This window comes from Castor canadensis, chromosome 18 (genome assembly GCF_047511655.1).
Source record: "Castor canadensis chromosome 18, mCasCan1.hap1v2, whole genome shotgun sequence".
Taxonomy (NCBI): Eukaryota; Metazoa; Chordata; class Mammalia; order Rodentia; family Castoridae; genus Castor; species Castor canadensis.
The window spans coordinates 47,053,612-47,073,813 of NC_133403.1; the positions used below are offsets into that span (position 1 = coordinate 47,053,612).

General features: G+C 43.3%; 1 protein-coding gene across 2 annotated transcripts in view; it reads right to left on the minus strand.

Moving 5' to 3' along the window:
* Window positions 1–20,202, minus strand: part of Pole (DNA polymerase epsilon, catalytic subunit) — a 50,248-nt gene that overhangs the window by 14,409 nt on the left and 15,637 nt on the right. For both annotated transcript variants that reach the window (XM_074061323.1, XM_020163505.2), the window contains exons 21-33: window positions 19,697–19,845; window positions 19,158–19,250; window positions 18,817–18,961; window positions 17,122–17,279; window positions 16,489–16,684; window positions 14,747–14,961; window positions 11,829–11,931; window positions 11,355–11,435; window positions 11,141–11,263; window positions 5,654–5,866; window positions 5,192–5,401; window positions 4,840–4,983; window positions 79–219 (exon numbers count right to left, since the gene is read on the minus strand). In XM_074061323.1, the coding sequence (XP_073917424.1) occupies window positions 79–219; window positions 4,840–4,983; window positions 5,192–5,401; window positions 5,654–5,866; window positions 11,141–11,263; window positions 11,355–11,435; window positions 11,829–11,931; window positions 14,747–14,961; window positions 16,489–16,684; window positions 17,122–17,279; window positions 18,817–18,961; window positions 19,158–19,250; window positions 19,697–19,845 (1,971 nt within the window). The remainder of the gene's footprint in view (window positions 1–78; window positions 220–4,839; window positions 4,984–5,191; window positions 5,402–5,653; window positions 5,867–11,140; window positions 11,264–11,354; window positions 11,436–11,828; window positions 11,932–14,746; window positions 14,962–16,488; window positions 16,685–17,121; window positions 17,280–18,816; window positions 18,962–19,157; window positions 19,251–19,696; window positions 19,846–20,202) is intronic.

Consider the following 20,202-nt stretch of genomic DNA (forward strand, 5'->3'; position numbering starts at 1 on the left):
AGAGTCCATATCCCCTGTGCCCATGTGGGCCTCTCTTTTCTGTCATCTGGGTCAGCAAGTGACTGAGAAGACAGTTACCTGGGTTTCATACACGCCCTCGATGTCTGGTGCCGAGAGTTCAGTGTTGATCTCATTGATATGTTCTTGGTACATGTCTTCTGGTACTGAATATTCATAGAGGTTGTAGACCATGTTGGAACGAGGAAGAGCCCGATTCACCTGGTAACAACGTGGTGATGAGCTAATCATGGTCTACATGGTGCACCATCGACAGAGTCCTAGGACTTCCAGTGCCCATGGAGGTCAGTGCACCCTTCCCAATGATTACAGCTAAAAGATCTGGACATTAACACGAGGTTTCTGAAAAGTATCTGAGTGCTCTCACACTGGGGCATCAGCATTAGTTTGGGAGAGGGGCTCCCAGTTTATTTTCCTCTGAGAGCTCGTAGGTTTAACCAGAGGGTGCAGGCAGCAAAGACTTGGAAAGAAGCCATGTTTTCTTGGTCAGAGGACTATAAGATAGCTACTGGGGGAGGCCTCGAGAGGAGAGCTGGATAGACAGTTCACGGATCTTGTGCAGGGACCGACATGAGTCCCAGACTCACTTCAAGCTGCATGTGCACAGGCAGGCCCACAGCAACTTGGCAAGAGCTTTGGGAGCTGAGCTGAAATTGGAAGCTTTGCACAAAGCAGACAAGACAGGATTTAGGGTCTAAAAGTAACTGGGTTGGTTGCCTCAACATTCTTGTAAGGATTTTTTTTTAATATCTAATGTCTCACAACATTAGATGTAAAATGCCTAGGATGCAATAAAGTTTCCTGACTTAACAACAACTGGGGAAATATGAATAATTCTTAAGGAAGAGAGCCAGCAGGTGTCAATCCTGGGATGATCCAGATGTTGGGATTAGCAAAGACTTTACAGCAGTTGTAGCTGAGCTCCACCATGTGCTAAATAGCCACACCTGAAATGAATGGGAACACAGAAGTTCTCGGTAGAGAAATGGAAACCATTACTGAAAAAAACAGCATCTGAGCCAGGTGTGGTGGCACAGGTTTATAATCCCAGGAGGTGCATAACCCAGGAGGCAGCGGGAGGCTGAGGCAGCAGGATTAAGAGTTTGAGGCCACTGCAGGCCTGTCTCAGAAAACAACAAATCACCACAGCATCTGAATTAAAAAGTTCTCTGGATAAGTTCAATAGTACAAGAAGGATAACAGAAAATGGTCAGAAAACTTGAAGACAAAACAATAGAAATTATCCAACCTGAAAAACAGAGAAAAAGCTTTTTACAACCAAGTAGTCACCCTCTACTCTTTCTTCCACTAAATGCATGGAGCAGCAGTGAGGGATCAGAAAAGAAGAGGTGGCCAGTGGAAATCAGAGGTTGCAGGAGGACCGATTAGCAATGAGTTCCCTGTCTTCCCCTCTGGATGAATCCCAAAAGGTTATACTACGTGAAAGAACTCAGACTCAAAAGGCTGGGTACTATATGATCCCATTAACAGGGCATTCTACAAAGGCAATTTATAGGGCCGGAGGACAGACTCCAAGGATGGAGGCAAAGAGAAGACAGAGCATGAGTGTTTGCGGTGATGGAACTGTTCTGCATCTTGAATCTATGTTCTGCATCTATGAACCCACCATCACTTACAAATTTCATCAAAAAGATGAAATAAACAAAAGAAAGCCTGGAATACTGAATACAAAACTGCTGGTAGTTACTTTCTCAGTAACTAACTGGAAAAAGGGAGAGGCAGGGATGGGAACGAAGAAAAGGGACGTTCAAACATTCTGCATGAATCTTGACATTGCCAGCAAGGGCTTTGTATGCACACAGTGCATATGTAGTTTAAGAAAAAGATTTTTTGACATATTCTCTGATACATATCAGCTAATATGAACAACACATGGCCAAGGCCACCCATGGTGGCTTTAACTGGAAATAGTCAACTGTTCACCAGCAGGTGAGCAGCAGCAGAAGCTGGACCACATGAAACCCTACAAACAGAAAGTCCCAGTACTGATTGGGATGGTTTGTACAATACCACTAAGTCAAGAAAGACAAAAGGCAAGGTGTATACAATGCAGCACTTACATTTAAGAAAGGCGATAGCTATATTGATTTGCTTATTTTTCCAGAAGAAACTAGGAGGATAAACCAGAAACTAAAAAAAAATAGCTGCCAATAATAGGTATATGGTAGTGAAGCAGGATTAAGCCTGGCGACGTCTACATCTATTTCATTTATTACAAAGTGTTAATTTATAGTCAAAATTAAATCAAATCAAAATGGAAAAAGTAAAACTCCCCCTAAAATTAACAACAGAAACAGGTAAACAGATTAGTAATTTGTTAATATAATACCATAAATACCCAGAGAGAACTCTCACTGTGCATTCTTAGAAGGATATATTCCAAGAGAAGAAGAAGTCAGGCCTGGAGGGCTCACACCTGTAATCCTAGCTACTTGGGAGGCTGAGATTGGGAGTATCAGTCTGGGCAAATAGTTTGAGACATCCCATTTCCAAAATAACCAGTGCAAAATGGACTAGAGGTATGACTCAAATGATACAACATCTGCTCTGCAAGTGCAAAACCCTGAGTTCAAACCCAGGTCCCACCAAAAAAAAAAAAAAAAAAAAAAAAAAAAGAGAGAGAGAAAGTCAAATTAACTTAGCAGTTCTATTGTTTTTAGCAATATTGACTGGTATTGTCATTTCAAAACTTTTAGATATATAGATATAGTGCAGCAGAAAGTAGATATGTAAATATGTTAATAATTAAGATAACCAGATTTTTTTTTTCAATAAAATGAAACTGGTATTAAAAAAAAAATCAAAGAAACTAAGAAAAAATTGTCATGGTGCTTCCAAATGATCAGTGTGACTGCATTTATTATTTACATACATGTTTCAGAGCTCTGTCTACTGAAGGGATCTGGATGACAACACCAGAGGTAACGGATACAAATGGGGATCCTTGGAAGAATGGCAAGTTCATGTCTATACAAGGAAGGTATGAGGAGAGTCAGGGATGCCTCAGTGACCAGAATGAAAGGGAGTGCTCAAAGACTGCTAGAGACACATCACAAAGGGTCCAGAGCCACCTGGAGGAACCCTGCTAGTCTAATATTGAATAACGTGAGTTCAGAAAGGTAACGACTGCCCAGAGTCTATAGAATGACTCATTGATATGAAGCTCTAGCAGGGTCAAACGCATCTAAAGCTATAGAAGTGCAGGCCTCAGACTGGTTGAACAGAGGAGCAGGCAAGTGAGTGAGCTCTGAGGAGGTAGGAATGTCTGTACCTAGGTAGTGGTGAGGGGGATATAGCAGGTGTACTTGTCGAAACTAATACAACTGTGCATTTAAAACCTGCACTCAACTGTAAATAAAATCTCATATACTTAATGTACGTCAGGGAAATTTTTGTATAATTGATTTTAAAACATATTCCCAAGTCCACAGTAATACTTTAAAAAGACAAAAAGTAAAAGGAAGAAAATCATTTAGCCAGATCTTACCTTGGAAGTTTAATAGTAAGTATTTAAGGAAGAAAGTACAGTTCACTTCTGGGGGTGTAGCTTAGTGGTAGAGTATCTACCTAGCATGCAAGGGGCCCTGGGTTCAATCCCAAGCACAGCAAAAACCAAAACAATCCGAAAACATAATTTACTTCTAATAGATGTGCACAAAGTTCTTCTTACATAGAAGGAGGGCAGGATTAGAGAACATGCATCCTGCAGCCCATAAGACCACTGGTCAGTAAGAATCGTCATGGCTGCCAATGGCATTTGGTGAGATGCTGAGGACAGGGTGTTTACAGTACCTATGTTCCTCTCCAAAGGGAAGGAGATAATCACAAAGGAAAAGAGGTCCTACAGTGAGGACATTCTACACGACCATGCATGCTGCCCTAAAGGAAGTTATGGGATCTCCTTAGTCATGTGCCTGCCCACTTTCTAATGCACACTATGTAGAATCTCCTAGCTGAATACAGCTTTGCTATCTCCAGAAAGACTCATTCTATAACTACAAGTATGCACCTCACTCAGGTGTTGCTTGCTATGCAGTTGACAGCATCCAGCAGAGAAATGCACACAGCACAGCCTCATAAACCAGCTTTGGGCTAAATTTGAGTTAACACGCTCAGTTAACTGGGGAGTGTGGACTGAGATACCACAGAAAAGCCTTTCTCAAAAACATTCTGCTAAAGTGAAGAATCTTAGCAAAAAGGATCACCTAACTGTATGGCTCCATTCTTATGAAATGTCCAGAATAGGCACATCTCAGATAGAAAAGTGGGTTACTGGTTGCACAATTTGTCAGGGAAGGACAGTGGTAGCTGAGGGGTATGAAGCTTTTTTTGTGGATGATGAAAATGTCTTAAAATCAACTGTGGCTCTAGTCTGTGACTTCACTAAAGCCATTAAATTGTACCCTTTAAGTAGACGGATTGTACAGTATGTAAATTTACATCCCAACAAAGCTATTAACAATAGTGCCTATGCAAACAGTTTGAAACCTCTAACAAAAATGTCCGCCTGATCCACCCCCTGCTCCACAGACATCACAGATGAGGACGGTGTGCCCAGCTCATCAGGACAGTGACACTAGCAGCCCTGTCCCTGGGCACTCATTGTAGCCCTGGCTGTGCTCAGTGCTCACAGACACTGTTTTAAGCAATTCTTACAAGGTTCTACTAAGGTACTTGGGAGGAGATGAGGCCACACAACTCACTGAGTCCTGTGTTTGCGAAGCATACAGTCTGACCAACTCTTTATATGGCTTCCCATTGCGTAGACAAGGTGACCAGCAACACCAGCAATCTTCCTACCTTGCGGTATGAAGGCCCCTCCTCCACTTTGGCCACCCGCTGGTTCACGTAGAACACTCGGGGGATGCTCAGCTTGATGCAGTGCAAGTCGCTACCGATGACAGCCCATAGTCTGAACAGGCCGGCCTGGCTGGTCTCACTGATCTGAGAAGAAATGCAGAACACACAGCTCATCACACTGTAAACAGGCCACTTCCCAGATGGCCTCCAGCCCCAACTCCACCACAGGTGCTCAGGATCCCTGTGATGAGCAAGAAGCCAAAGGCCTGTTTTATCCTCCATCCCAGGGCCAGCTGGACACTCCCTCCCTGTGCCCTCAGAAAGTCCTGCCCTCTAGGACCAAAGTCCACACCTGCACAATTTGCCATGGAAGGTCCAGAATGCTGCGGGCAGTTCTGCGCAAGAAGCTCCCCAGCCCTGTGGCAGGCCCCTCTCGGATGGCCCCGTGCCTTGACACACCCTCTGTCAACTGCAGACGTTGCCTCTTCCTGCGGGCCAGACGCTGTCGGGCCTGCAGCTGCCACTTCTTCTTGTGGAACCGGAGCCAGACTAGCCACTCTTCCTGGGACAGATGGTAACACAACCAGTGGTATGTGGATGAACAAGAACACCCCTCTCCGAGAGCCCACTTCCTAAACCCCAACAGCCTCTAGGTGCTCTATGATGACCAAGAATTTTCATAATCAACTTCCCCAGGGCCAGGACTTGCTTGCCTTGGGGTCCCTGCTGATGCAGCAGACCCTTGGGAGAGAGAGAGCACAGTAATGCCACGGCAACCTTCCTTATGGTCCCTCTGACCTCTCCCACTTCTCACCTGGGTGGTTCCGAGGGCAGGAGGCTGGCCTAAGATCTCTTGCCAGGGCACAGTCAGCTCAAGATCTTGAGATTCCTCTTGGCTCTCCCAAAGGACCCGCTTCCTCTTAGTAGCAACTGGGACTGCTGAGTGGGATAGCTTTGTGAGACCGAAGTCCTCCATGTCGGGAGCACCTGACTTCAGGCTGCCTTCTGGGGCCTGGGCCATCACAATCTAGAAGGACCCAAGCAAGCCTTATGATTCAGGATCTCATCCCTATAAATTCTACCTCTAGAAATTTAACACAGCAAATCACCTGTAATGAGATGTTAACTTACAGACTAACTTCTAATAATGAAAGGGTCAAACAGAAAAGTTCAGAATACAGCCACTCAAGTACCATCAACAAGTAAATGTCTGCACTTGCCATGATTACTATAGAATGCTCCTTTTTATAAGAAGTAAAATATAGCAAACAGCTAAAGCCCTCTTCTCCCTGTCTCTCTCCACACTGTTCTCAGAAGCAGCTTCTTTCTCCACATTGTTATTCTTTTACTATATCACTATAAACAGCTCTGCATACCATTAGATAAACAGTAACCTCTGGTACACATCCTACTGTAGCTTATATAACTAGGCCATGAATCTCTGAGACAGACACCTGCTGACACACAGTAGCATGGTATTTCATTTCAACTGTCATATAATATTCCATCATACAAATAAACCAGCTTACTATCCATTACTTTCCAGTTAAAGGATGGTTAATTCTCACTTTTTCAAAACTGTGATCAATGCCTATCTCTATACATGCTGTCTGAGCCACAGCCAGGGCCATCTTCACCTCTCAATAGTGATGGGCTCCATTTCCGCATTCCCACACTGGACATCATAAATTAAGTAGCAGTGTGACTGCTACTTAAACATTTCATGCTGCATTCACCCAAGTAATAGTGAAGCCCAGCATTTTCTAACACCTGTCAGGCAGCTCTGCAGTGGCCCAATGATTCCACTCCTTGGCGCTCAGGCCCTGTGTGACTCCCTAAAGCGTGGTAGGATGTAGTGACTTGCCTTTAGTGAACAGATTACACAAAGTGGTGGACTTTCTGAAATCAGTTAACATTTCTGCTTGCTGACACTATCCAAGGCTGGTTCTGAAGGTGCTGCCTGGCATGCCATGAACTTTTCTGAGTGCCTCATGGGGTGCTGAGCACAGGGACAGCCTCTAGATGACTGCCAGTGAGACGGAGTCCTGCCACCACTACAGGAGAGACCCCGGAAATAGTTCTGATGAACTATTTGCCTGGGATGGCTTCCAACTGTGATCCTTCTGATCTCTGTCTTTAGAGTAGATAGGATTATAGGTGTGAGCCACCAGGGCCCAGCTTTTGTTTACTTTCTATCATGACAATTTTTAAGCATATGTGGCAAATGTCTTACCAGTAACCTATACCCCAGACAACTCCCACATTCTCATCACCCAGCTACAAGCTCCAATAATTATCATCTTCCCTGCCATTCTTGTTTCAGATTACAGATTTAAATTTAAATTAATTAATCAATCTTTCCCTTTATGATGTATTTCTTATGTGTGCTTTAGGAAGCCCTTCTACCCCAGCACAATAAAGACAGTCTCTTGTGTAAGAAAGGTTTAGTTTTCTTCTTCAATTGAGATCCTTATTGAGGGGAAATTATCCCTCTAGGTTTGACATGCCCATCAGCATTCTGGGGCAGGAGCCAACCAGGAGACACTGAGATACTGGCCCACAGTGGAGGCAAGAATATAAACAAAACTATACATCAGATCTCTGGGGTAACTGATGCTGAGGTGGTTAACATCTTCACCTGGGAACAGGGGCACCATTACAATAAACAACTGCCTTCCTAGAGATAGTTAAGCACCACTCCCCACCACTCTCCCCAACTTGTTGCTTATAGATAAAAGAAAAACGTATCAAGGGGTACCGGGACTTTGGTGGAGCATCTATTCAAGTCGCTGTGTGCCCTGTAAGTAACCCTGAGTAAAGCTCACTCACTCTACAAATTGGATTTGACTTTGGGCTGTTGGCACAGTCCCAATTTGGAGGAAGACATTTCTTTTCCCTTTTCCCGGGAAATTCACGTTCATGCAGCATGTATTGAGTTTGGAATTTGTCTTCCTACTTGATGAGATGGCATCTTACTTTTTTTTTTGGTGGCACTGTAGCTTGAACTCAGGTCCTCACACTTGCTAGCCAGGCGCTCTACCACTTGAGCCACTCTGCCAGTGGCAGCTTACTTCTTAAAATATGAAGTCATGTTCCCCAGCACCATTTATTGAGCTGGCACTCCTTTTTCTCCCTAGGAGCCTGGTGTGGCGTGTCTGTGATATACCAAGGCACTTGGTTAGCTCTATTCTTTAAACTTGTGAAGATATAGCAGATGCCCCATTAAGATCAGCATCCCTTTAAAATTGCACTGGTTATTCTGACCCTTACTCTTACAGATTTTGGAATTAGGATGTCAAGTTCTAGCCAAAAGACTCATTGCAGATGTTTTAATAAGAATTACATGAGAGCAAAATGTACTAGAGATGCAGCTCAAGTGACATAGTGCCTGCTTTGCAAGTGTGAAGCCCTGAGTTCAAACTTCATTCCCACAAAAAAAAAAATACACAGAATTTTATTAATTTACAAAAAACTATAATATTTTAATACTGAGTCCTTCTATCCAAGAAGATGGTACTTAGGTGATTTTTTATGTCTTCAATAAAGCTGTAGAATTTTTTACACAAAAGTCTTACACATATTTTGTTATTATGGATTTTTCCCTTAGTATACTTTTAAATTATTTGTAGTGGAAAAGGTGTTGTCATTAAAGCAGAGTCTTGCTAAGTAGCCCAGGCAGGCCTCAAACTTGTGAACCTCCTTCCTCAGGCTCCCAGGTGTTGGGATTACAGACATGAGCTACCGTGCCTGGTTTTATAAATTTTTATATATTAATTTGTATCTGTGTTGCTGAAATGTCTTATTTTTGTTTCATAAAATGTCAAAACATTATCTGGCTTTCATTTTGTTTAGACAAATCACATTATCTGCAAACAATGAGTTCCATGTGTTCCTCTCAGTCCTTAATGTTAATTCTTTATGTTTATGCTGGTGAGGACCTCCAAATGTCTTGCAAAGAAGCTGTGCTCCCGGTACACATTTCTAGTCCCTCACTACAGTGTGAAGTGGAGGTCTGCTGCTGTGCAAACTCCCTGGTAAAATTCCTCTGAGAAACCATGTGGGTTTGGTGTCTGTTTCTTTTCAGATATGAGTCAATGTATCCTTTAGTAATTAATGTTCTGTTGGGGTCTTTCATTTCTTACATTGGTTCCCCTCAAAGTTTTCTAAGTGATAAGTGAGGGAATTCTTTCACTTTTTAAAAGCAGAACTGCATCTGTAATTATGTCCTTTTACATTAACATAAAAACAAAAGAACCTATTTTTAAAAAGACACTCCTATTTAAGTCTTTTCACAGAGAATCGTTTTTTTTTGGAGTCAGGGTCTCACTTTGTAGCCTAGACTGGCACAGGACTTTTGATCCTCCTGCCTCAGTCTTCACAGGGTCAGGATTATAGACGTGTACAACCATACCTGCGAAGGCTTTGGTTTTATGCTCATGTCACTCATCTCTGCACTTGTCTTTATAGCCTGCTTCCACTTCCTCTGTTAAGTTGTTCCCTGATGACTTCAGATGAAACTTTCAGTTACTGCTCTAATATATGTATTATACATGTGAACGTTCACACAAGTACTTTTTTTTTTTGGTGGTACTGGAGTTTGAAATCATGACCTTGCACCTGCTAGGTAAGTGCTCTACCAGTTGAGTCATGCCCCTAGACCTTTCTGCTTTAGTTATTTTTCAGGTAGGGTTTCTCTTTTTTTGCCTGGGTCAGTCTGGACTGCAACCCTCCCACTAACACCTCCTGCATAGCTGGGATGACAGACGGGCATGTGTCAGCTTTTTTGTTGGACTGGAGGTCTTGCTAACTTTTTGCCTGGACTTGCCTTGAACTTTGATCCTCCTGATCTCTGCCTCCTGAGTAGCTGGGATTGCAGGTGTGAGCCACTGTGCCCAGCCTCTTGATAGTGTTTGTACTGCCATTCAATTCTAAGCATTGTCTAATTTACTTTATGATTGCTTTGATCCATGAATTACTTATAAATGTTTTGTTTGGTTTTCAATTTTCAAACACAGTCTGCATGTAAATTATTTGGAATCTGTTGCAACTTACTCTGTGGTATATGTGCATATATATATGTATATGTATATACATGTATACAGATGTATATAGATGATCACTACTCTATATATTCTTGAAAACACTGTGTATTTTCTAACCATTGATATAAAATTTTGCTTGTTCACTAAATCTAAGTAATTACTAAGTCTAGTTAAGCATGCCATTCAAACCTTATATATTTTTTACTAACTTTCAGTCTGCTTAATCTACTAGTTGAGTGTTTATGATAAAATTTCCCAAATTGATTCAATGTCAATTTTTCTTGTAATTAGGTAAAATTTTACATTATTGAATTTGAGGCTACACTGTTAGACTTATGTATTCCTGGTGAATTGAGACTTCCAGTATTATTCAACAGTTGTCCTTATGCCTGCTAACATTGTTTTGGCTTAAAGATGGTTTTGTCTGGCATTAATACAGTTACATCAGATTTCTTTTCTATTTTTGCACTGCTGAGTGTGGAAGAGAGAGCCTCACTGATTTACACCTCAGTCCTAAATAATCTTTCGTTGGTTAACACTTACCTTTTACTTTTTCTATGACCTTATCTATTAGGTATAGCTCTTATAAATAAGATACGAGACGCTATCCGAGAATTTGGGTTTATTTGTTTTGTTTTAAAAATCATGCTAAGCCTCTATATACTGCTCTAGCTTACAGTTCACTTTCAATTTTTGGAAATTTGAAATTTTTGTTTTCTCTTTTGATTTTAGCTGTATCTTTCACTGCATAATCACCAGTGGGCCCAAGCATTTCTACAGGAAAGATTTTAATTCAGGTTAAGGAAACCAAGGCTGTGAAGCCCTGAGTTCAAACCCCACTACCACCAAAAAAAAAAAAAATGAAAACTGAGGGCTCAAGGCCCAGTGATCCAGTTAGATCACTGAATCTAATTCACCTGCCCCAAAGTATAAGATAGTTCTTCACCTTCCCCTGATGACTCACAATCTGTTTCCTGTTACACAGAGCAACACTTGAGAGCACTGAAGAGTAAAGTACTGAGGTATATGTTTTAAATGTGTTTTTTTTTTTTTTTTGGGTGGTACTGGATTTGAACTCAGGGCCTTATGCTTGCTAGGCAGGTGCTCTACCACTTGAGCTACTCCACCATCCTGTGAGGTACATTTTTAGGAGAAAAAAAAAAAAAAAAACACTTTAGAGGTGTACAGGCAGTATCACAAAATTTTGGACAGCAGCTCTGGACCTCAGTACTCTATCAGTCCTGGGCCCAGCCCATTACCTGTCGCTTGCCTTCAAGGACAAATAGCTCACTGATCTTCTTCTGCTTGTAGACATCATTCTTCTCCAGCAATTTCCTGTGTAGCCAATCTGGGTGTTTGACACGTGGCACTGGGTTCCTTACCTGCAGGAGGATGGCACAGATCAGGGAGAGACCACTGTTGGATGCTGCTGGTCTTCACCAGCTTGCCACATTCACTTGCTCTCATGCTCACCTGTTGCAGAGCAGCAGGAATAGTGATGATCTTCTGGATGGCGCTCCCTAGTCGTTCGATGTAGTAGTCCCAATCCAGAATCTGTACATGCAGAAAACACGAGAAGCAATGGAACGACTCTTCACTAAGTTTTACTCCTTGTTGAACACTGCTAAATGCTTGTGTCCAATTTCATGATACAACGTGCCCATTTCAGAGGAGAAACCTGGCAGAATTTAAGGAGCCCCCAGGACCATGAGCTAGTGAGTGGTTGAGCCAGTACTTCAGCCTTATTCCATTCAAGAGAGTAGCTCAAGGGCTCCCCAACATCATCCTCCCAGTGCACCAGAGTGTTCTGTTTCCCCACCTACTACATATTCAGAAAGGAGGAAGTTAGGAGTGAAGTTCCAGACAAGACAGATGACCCAAGTCAGGTACATTCTGCTCTACTTTCTTTCCTAAACTTTTAATAGCACAAAAACAATTCGCACTCACTGTCCGTATATCAAAATCTTGAAGGGACGAGCTCTTTAGCCATTTCCGAAGAAAGTGCTTCCTCACTGTGGGCTCTGCTTGGAAAATGGCAAGTGGGATAGCCCTGGGTGAGGAAAAATCAAACTGAATCATGAACAATGAAAATCACCTGAAATCCCATTATAATTCATATCAATCAAATATACATATAAATTAGGATTTATAACCTATTTTGTAAGCTATACTTTAAAAACTATTACTTTGTACAAACTATATCCTATAGATGATGGTTACAACATTAAATGACTAAGTAGTATTCCTTCATATTAAAGGATGAGTCCTAGGGCTGGTGGAGTGGCTCAAATGATAGAGTACCTGTCTAGTGTAAGGCCAAGTTCAAACCCCAATAACTCCCCCCACCAAAATTTAAAAATTAAAAAAAAAAGGCAGAATTAAAAGACGATCCTTTCTCTGCTGCCACTCTGTCTGTTTTTAGTGCATAGCCTCCTCCACAAAGCTGTTTACAAATGTCTTTATGTACATAAAGTACATATGTACTTACATGTGTACAAGTAGACATTTCTAAAACATTGCTCAATGGGCAAAACACACAAGAGTTAAGATGCTTTCTAGAAAGAATGGCAGTTTTCATGCCACCAGTGAAGAAACTGGCAAGTTATTACAAACATAAACAAACTTGGAACACAACAAATGCCCATGCAGCTACTTTACTGCCAAGCTGCAGTGCTCTGCCACTGTCACCTCATCTGTGAGATAATGAAGATGGGTAATGGGCCAGCTGTGCACAGCCCTAACTTGGCTCCTTCTCACACAGAGTCAACACACTCCTTGTGCTGGTGTTTATTGGTCCCATGAATATCACTGTGCTGCCCCATTTAGATGTACCCATAAAGAAGGGGCAGCACCCACATTTTTTAGGTTTTGCATAGTTGGGGTTCTTGGCTCAATGTTATCTCAGGCTCTTGTGTGGTTGCTTGTGCTGCAGCTCAGTCCTCTGACCTCCTATATAGTGTTTCAATGCCTGAACCACATCTATTTCTGGACATTTACCCATTCCTGGTTGATGGACATCCATACTATTCTTAAATCTGACACCGAACACGATGCAATGATCATGTGAGGCCTTGCGAGGCGTGTGGTCAGAAGAGCTAGGTGGTGCCCACTGTGCACCCTCTACTCCCTCCCATACTGTCAGGCTCCCCTCCAAGGGATAGTGGTAGTCACGCTCTCGGCCTCATGGTGAGTGCCAGTCCACCTGTTCACCACTATTAGTGGCACTCTATTTCCAACCTGACAGACGCTGTTTAAGACTATGATTCCATGATTTCTGGAAGTCTACTAGTCTATCAGCCACAATACATAATTTGTGAATTGGTCATTCATAGCTGAGGCTCACTCTTTTCTCTGGGTTTCCTCATTGATAAGTTGGAACTCTCCTCTGTATATGAATGTTTTAGCTTTATACCAAATTTCTTCTCCTTTTGTTATGATTGGGAATTTTTCTTTACAGAAATACTTGTTTTTCCCCATAGGCCTCTCTAGGTATAACAAACCACCCAACACTTAGTGGACTAGGATAATAACCACATTCTGCTTATGAGTCTATAATCTGGGTTACTTGTGTAGTTGACCTCCTTGCAGGGTGGTAGCTGGTACATGCCCTCTCAGCATCCATCATGCCACCCCAAGCAGCAAAAGGGCAAGTGCACAACCCTTCTGCCTCTGGTGACTGGAGTTTGGAAGTCTCTTCTACCAAGTTCCATTGGTCACAAGCCACCCACTCTCCAGGCAAAGGCAGAAGACACACCTCTCCACAAGAGGATCAAGGTCATGTTAGGAAGTATCATGGAGACATTGTAGAGGCCACATTGGCTCTACATAGACTTCTGATGGGACCATAGACTGCTTTGCCGCTACCATTGGCTAAGTTCCCCACTAAGCTGAGATAGCTTAGAGTTGTACTGAAGCACAACTCAGGCTCCAGAAGGCACAGTCCCAACCACAATTGTTTCAAACAGCTTGCACTGGACCTTTTTGCCATCACAGCCTCAGTGAACTCTAGATGATCCTGAGGCCATTCTCACTAAGGCCAGAGGGCAAACACTCCCTTGGTGTTCAGCAAAATGACTGGTTCCAACACAGTCCTTCATTTTCCATACTCCCTTTCAGGTCACTTTCTGAGAGATGCCCTCCTGTGCTGCCCCCTGGTGTTGCAATACTAGGCCCAATAAAAGGCTTCCCTTCAGTAGTCTTTCTTGCCTACTTTTGATCTTTAGCATTAGTGAAATGGACAATGGGCTGGTAGAGTGGCTCAGTGATAGAACACCTGACCAGCAAGTGTGAGGCCCTGAATTCAAACCCCAGTACTGCAAAAAGAAAGAAAGAAAGAAAGAAAGGGCCAAACTGGTAACATGAAGAAAGAATGGTGCAGCAGCAGCAACAGCAATAGCAATGACAGAGTGACTGAAGAGTTCCAGAATGGCCAGGGTAGAATAGCACGGAGTAGAGGCAGCAAAGATGAGGTACAGAAGAACAGAGAAGATAAGAGAGAGGGGAGAACCCAGGCTGAAGAAAAACAGAAAGTTGTGAAGAAGCAGAGAAGAGAAACTGCAGGCTCTGATCACTGGAAGACTTCCAGGGAGTTTACCAATCTTTAAGGGCCACGAGCTTTAGGCACTCAAACACTAGTTTTGCTTAGTTTTGAAACAACTACATAGCCTACGTTGACCTTAGTGCTCTGATTATAGGTGAATACCACCATGCCTGGATTTTTTTTTTTTTGAGACAGAGTCTAACTTTTCCAGGTCAACTTGGAACTCAATCCCCCAGCTGCAGCCCCCAAGTACTGAGTACTGGGATTACAGACGTACACTACCATGCCTGGCCTGTAGCATCCAATTTTTTAAGGAAGGCCTTACCTCTCAGTGACAGGGGACCCCTCAGGCTTGCGGGAGATGATGTAGCGGCAGCTCAGTCCCGCATCCCTGACCATCTGGTCTCCCAGGAACTCAGCTAGGCGCTTTGCTGTGCTGATGGATGTGGACTTCTGCTCCCCGTAATCTTCCAGCTTCCGAGACATGGAGCGGTTCTCTGAGATCAGCTCAAACAGCTCAGAATCGGGCATGTTAGCTGCCTAGAGAAAGAGGCGATGGGTGAAACACAGTGCAGATGCCAGGATGATCAAGTCTGAGCTCACCCATGCTACTTTGGTACTGTACATATCTCTGCCCTGATAAGGCGAAGGCAGGCTTTGTACCTCCAAAAGGCTCTTATTTCTTTATAGTAGTACCTTAAAAAAGGCACACAGACCAAGTTTTGGTGGCTCAAGCCTGGAATCCTAGCTACTTGGGAGGTTGAGATCAGGAGGACTGTGGTTTAAGGCCAGCCTGGGCAAAAAGTTTTCAAAACTCCCATCTACAAAATAACTAGAGCAAAATGGACTGGAGGTATGACTCAAGAAGTAGAGGACCTGCTTTGCAAGTGAGAAGTCCTGAGTTCAAACCCCAGTCTCCACCTCTACCCCCGAAAGAAAAGACACAGCCACATGGGGACTCCGTGGGAGGAACCAGCAAGATGAGAAGGGGAGTGATGCAAGAGGGTGCCTATGATTGAAGTTCATATATGTATGTATGAAAACAGTATAACTGTACTAAAAAGGGGGGGTAATTAAAGAGTAAAGAGGGCAAATTTAATTAAAGTACCTTATAGACATATATGGACATATCTCAACAAAACCCCTTTATACACTTAACATATGCTTAAAAAAAGAGGCACACACACAGGTGTGTTGGCACATGCCTGTAATCCCAGCACTTAGGAGGCTGAGGTCATCCGGGACTACATAGCGAGACCCTGTCTCAAATAAACCAAGGGCTAGGGGAGGTAGTTCAGTGGTACAGCATTTGTTTAGCATGCACAAGGCCCTGGGTTCCATCAATAGCTTTGCAAAACAAAAACAACATACACACAAAACATTAGCTTTTAACTTATTAAGCTGTGCACAAAACATCAAGAAATATGTATGAGAAATAAGCACCAAGACTTCAGAAGTAGGGGGAGTCACTGTGCATAAGACAGGAAGAACTGGTGATATCTGTCCTAAAGGACATGAAGTTCACATGACACTGGTCATGACAGTGGAACTCTGAAATCCATGTGCTGGTTGACAACAGTATACCACCTCAGTAGACAGAGGTGTGTGGAGCTGATGGAATGGTAAGTGGTCTGTGACACACAAAAACATACAAAGACACAGAGCCGCACAAAACAGTCCGATGTTTTGAGGAAGCAGAATTAAAGACAAGCCAGCACTTGTTTTAATTTTTTTGCAGTACTAAGGACAAATTATTTTAAAAAAATTATGTGTACACTTATAGGGCCTATGAAGACTTTTAAAAAAATCAAAGTTGATATTATCACTAGTAAATTTTCTTATGATTCTTTTCATTATGGTGCTATTTTAAAAACACCTCCTCTGGAGGTATCACTGGACACAGAAGCTAGGAGATCCTACTGTGTTGGTGCTAAGGAAGTCGGGTTTCATCAGACTGGCCTAAGTTCATCTTATACCTGGCTTTCCAAAAGCCCAAGAAACACAGATCCCTTTCCTGCTGGATGCTTTGTCCCTCAGAGCCAGCTGAGGAGGGATGTGAGCCCTTACCTTGCTGTACAGCACATCCAGCCAATAGTCAGCCACCTTAGCCACAGAGCCATACACCTCCTCTAGTGTGCTGCCCTTGAGGAAGGCCTCGAATACTGAGGACTGAAAGATTTTAATCAGCTGCAGCTCCCCACGGCGTTTGACCTCGAAGCCCTTTAGCTCGGCCAGGGATCCATCTTCATTGAATACAGCATATCTAGGAAAAAATGATAGACACTGCAATAAAACGGTGCTTTCTGTCTCATCTCTGCCTTCCTCCTTCCCTTTCTGACTCTCCTGTCACCTCTCAGACAGCAAGCAGCAGTCTACCCTTGGGTTGATGCTCTCAAAAGTAGAAATGAATTGGGGGGCAGAGGGGAAATGGCCCAAGTAATGCATACACATATAAGTAAATGTAAAAACAATAAAATAAAAATTAAAAAAAAAAGTAGAAATGACTTAAGAGCCTGCCACCTTCAGAACCAGAATATGTCAGGTGGTGGAGAGAGCTGGTGCATCCCTGTCCCATTGAGTCCATGAAACAAACAAAAAACCCCCACCTGAGTCTGTTCCCATCCTGGCTCTAGGTCCATTTTCCCAATTGGGTTGTTAAGTCTAATCTACCTCAAGGCACAAAGGCCCTAAGATTCCTACCTCTTCTTCAGCTTCTTGCCTTCTTCCTTGGAGGCTGGAAGGATCATAGCAAGGTAGGGCCCATCAACCTCAAAAAAGATGCTGTTCTCTGAGCGGGTGATATAGGTGAGTGAAGAAGGTTCTGCCAGCTCCTGGTACTGGTCATTGGTGAAGCCTTCCTGAGAACCAAAAATGAGAAGGGCAGCTTCACTTCTAAGGCCTCACGCCTGGAAACTACCTCATGTACCTCAGGGTGTAGATGGGCAAACAAATTGGGGCTCTTCCACATAACAGACACAATTGGCAGCAGAAAGGAAGATGTGACACAGGCAACAACCTTTTAAATCTCAAGTGCACTTTGCCAAATACAGGTCACATCCTTTATGCTGCCATGTGCATGTAACTTGAGAAAGGCAAAATCACAGCACAAAAAACACCCTGGGGGTTCCCGGGGTTTCGGTGAGGAAAGGGGCTTCCTGGAGATCTGCTTCACTTAGGGCCAGAAAAGGAAAAACATAAGATGAGTCTATAGTGTCTTGTAGTACCAGGAAGCAAGAAACTGCTCCAAAAACAAGTGAAAAAACAGATACAGGGTGACCCAAGAACACATGGCAAATGTGGAAGAACCCAGGGGCCAATAACAAACAAACTGAATAAACATTTGAGGATCATTTTGGGTTATAACCCCAGGTATAATGAATGTCCACAAATTCATGCTGCTGTAAGTAAGTCAATGAATAAGCAGAAGAATAAATAAAATTCCAATAAGTAGAAGGAATAGGGGAAATGTGAACTGCCACGGAATAAACAAGCATAGGAAAACCCTTGGTGACAGTGATACAGCTGAGACCCACCAATAACTACTAAAGTCAGTGCACAAAAGTTTAAAGAGCATCTCAAAACATTTCCTCCATAACACTTGCTAATTACCGTGATGGCTCTAACATTTGCTCAGCTGCTCTTTAATGTTCATTCCACCAGGAGAGGCAGCTTGATCCTCTCCCCTTGGGTATTATTACTAAGTAAAGAACAGTATGTGCACAGAGATATATGGGACCTCACCCCAGGGATTCCTGGCAGATGTGGACAGCACCTTCCCCTGGTGACAAAGCCAATATCCCTACAAATGAGGATGCGATGGTGGGGCATCACTCCCACAGTGGTCCTCCAAGAAAATCCAAAAAACAACAGACAGCCCCAGATCCAGGGCAGTCAACAAACTTTCTGACCAGGAAAGACTAAGGTACTTTCCCAGGCTGGAGGAGACACCCTGTGGGTTCCTGGCAGAGGAAGGAGAGCAGGGAGGAAAGTGAAAACTGGGGAATCCGAATGAAGTGGTTTAGTTACAGGGTACACCAACATGCATTTCTTAGTTTTGATGATTGTACTGCAGTTCGTGTAGATGTTAACCTTAGCAGAAACAGGCTGGAGAGTATAAAGAAATTCTCTGTACTATTTTTGTGATTTTTCTGTAAGTTTAAAATTATCAAAAAATGAAAAGTAAATGGAGGAACAATGTGGGTGCTGTGCTGAAGAACTCACTCAGTAGTCCATCCACAAACACTTAGGCTGTAGGAAAACCACCTCTGAATGGTTAAGGAAATTAGGAAGAGCAGAAAGAGCCGGGGACATCACCCACTAGAGTCCAGTGTCCACACTAAAGCCAGGCTAATGATCGGGATGAGATGCACCCCCTCACAAGAGACTCAAACTCACCTTGACCATGATGTTCAACATGGCCCCAGGGTAAGAGATGGTCACCTTGGGCTTTTTTGCATTGGTTGTCTTGATAACAAAATTTTCTGGGAAGCTATTGGGCAGGACACACCATATTCCATCTGTATCCAGTTCTAAGGGCCTCCTTCAGAGAAAAAGAGGAGAAGGTTGTACAGACACAGGGCCATGGCCCAGTGTCCTCAAGAACCAAGTGTTGAATTCCTCAAACACGATGACGTCAAACCCAGTTCCATCTTCCCAGTGTGAGATCTTCCTGCCTTTATTCCTTCCCACGACTGCCTTCCACTGCCTCTACTTAGTGAGCCCCAGGCTACACTCACCCAATCTGTTCAATCAACTCCCGCGCCTGGGTGATGATGTTGGCTCCAGTGAAGCAAACAATGCCAGCCATCTCCATAGAGTACCAACGAGCCCTGGAAAGGATAACCATAGCCTGTGGTGGGTGGGGAAAATGCAAGGGTTCCCCCACAGGGAATCAGAGGAGGGATCCCTTGGGAGGGGCGATAAAAAGTGGTCAAAGATACTTGAAGCAGGACAGAACTAAGAAGAGTTGGACTTGCCCTGAGAACACTTTTCTGTCCCCACTTCAGGGTGCCCAGTGTGGCTCAGGAAAGTTTAGCCAATGCATTTCCAGCTGCTCATCAGATACCACACAGCATTGGAGAACAGACACCCTGAAGATAGCAAAGGACTGTGTGTTGTTCCAAGCATGTACAATGTTCAGGGTGGTGGTCACAACTGTATGTTTTTAAGTTCTGGAGGGGTCAGTGTACTGCCACACATAGCTCAGGAGTTTAGCCTCAGCAAGACTCTCAACAGCCTCCCCATTCCTTACACATACATTTACTGCAGCACCTACCCCTTGCGCATGACATAGCCATAGAACGAGTTCAGGATGCACTTGTGAGCCAGCTGCAGTGAGTCATACAGGACTTCCATGTTCCTACAACGCTTTACCTCAGCAGCATCGCCTGCCTCCACGGCTGCTGAGAGCTTCTTTTTCCACACCTGGAACCACACAGAGAAGCCTGAGAAACACATAGGTTTTCCCATTTCAGTCTATAATGTCAACAGCCCAAGTTTTCAATATTTTCAGAAATTTCAAATATGTAGAGAACTTGGAAAAAAAATAGTACAATGAAGAACATACACTCCCTTAGTATCTCTTTATTCAATGGACATTTATTAAATGTTCATATGCCAAAAGTTATGCTATAGAGATGCCAAAATGAATAAAGTTCCTTTTCCTGCCCTTAAGGAGCTCACATTCTAGTAAAGGAGACTTCAAAAAAATGAAACAATACAGTACAGTAAGTGATATAATAGAGGTAGGTTGTAATTACAGTGGTGCCACAAGAGGAAGTT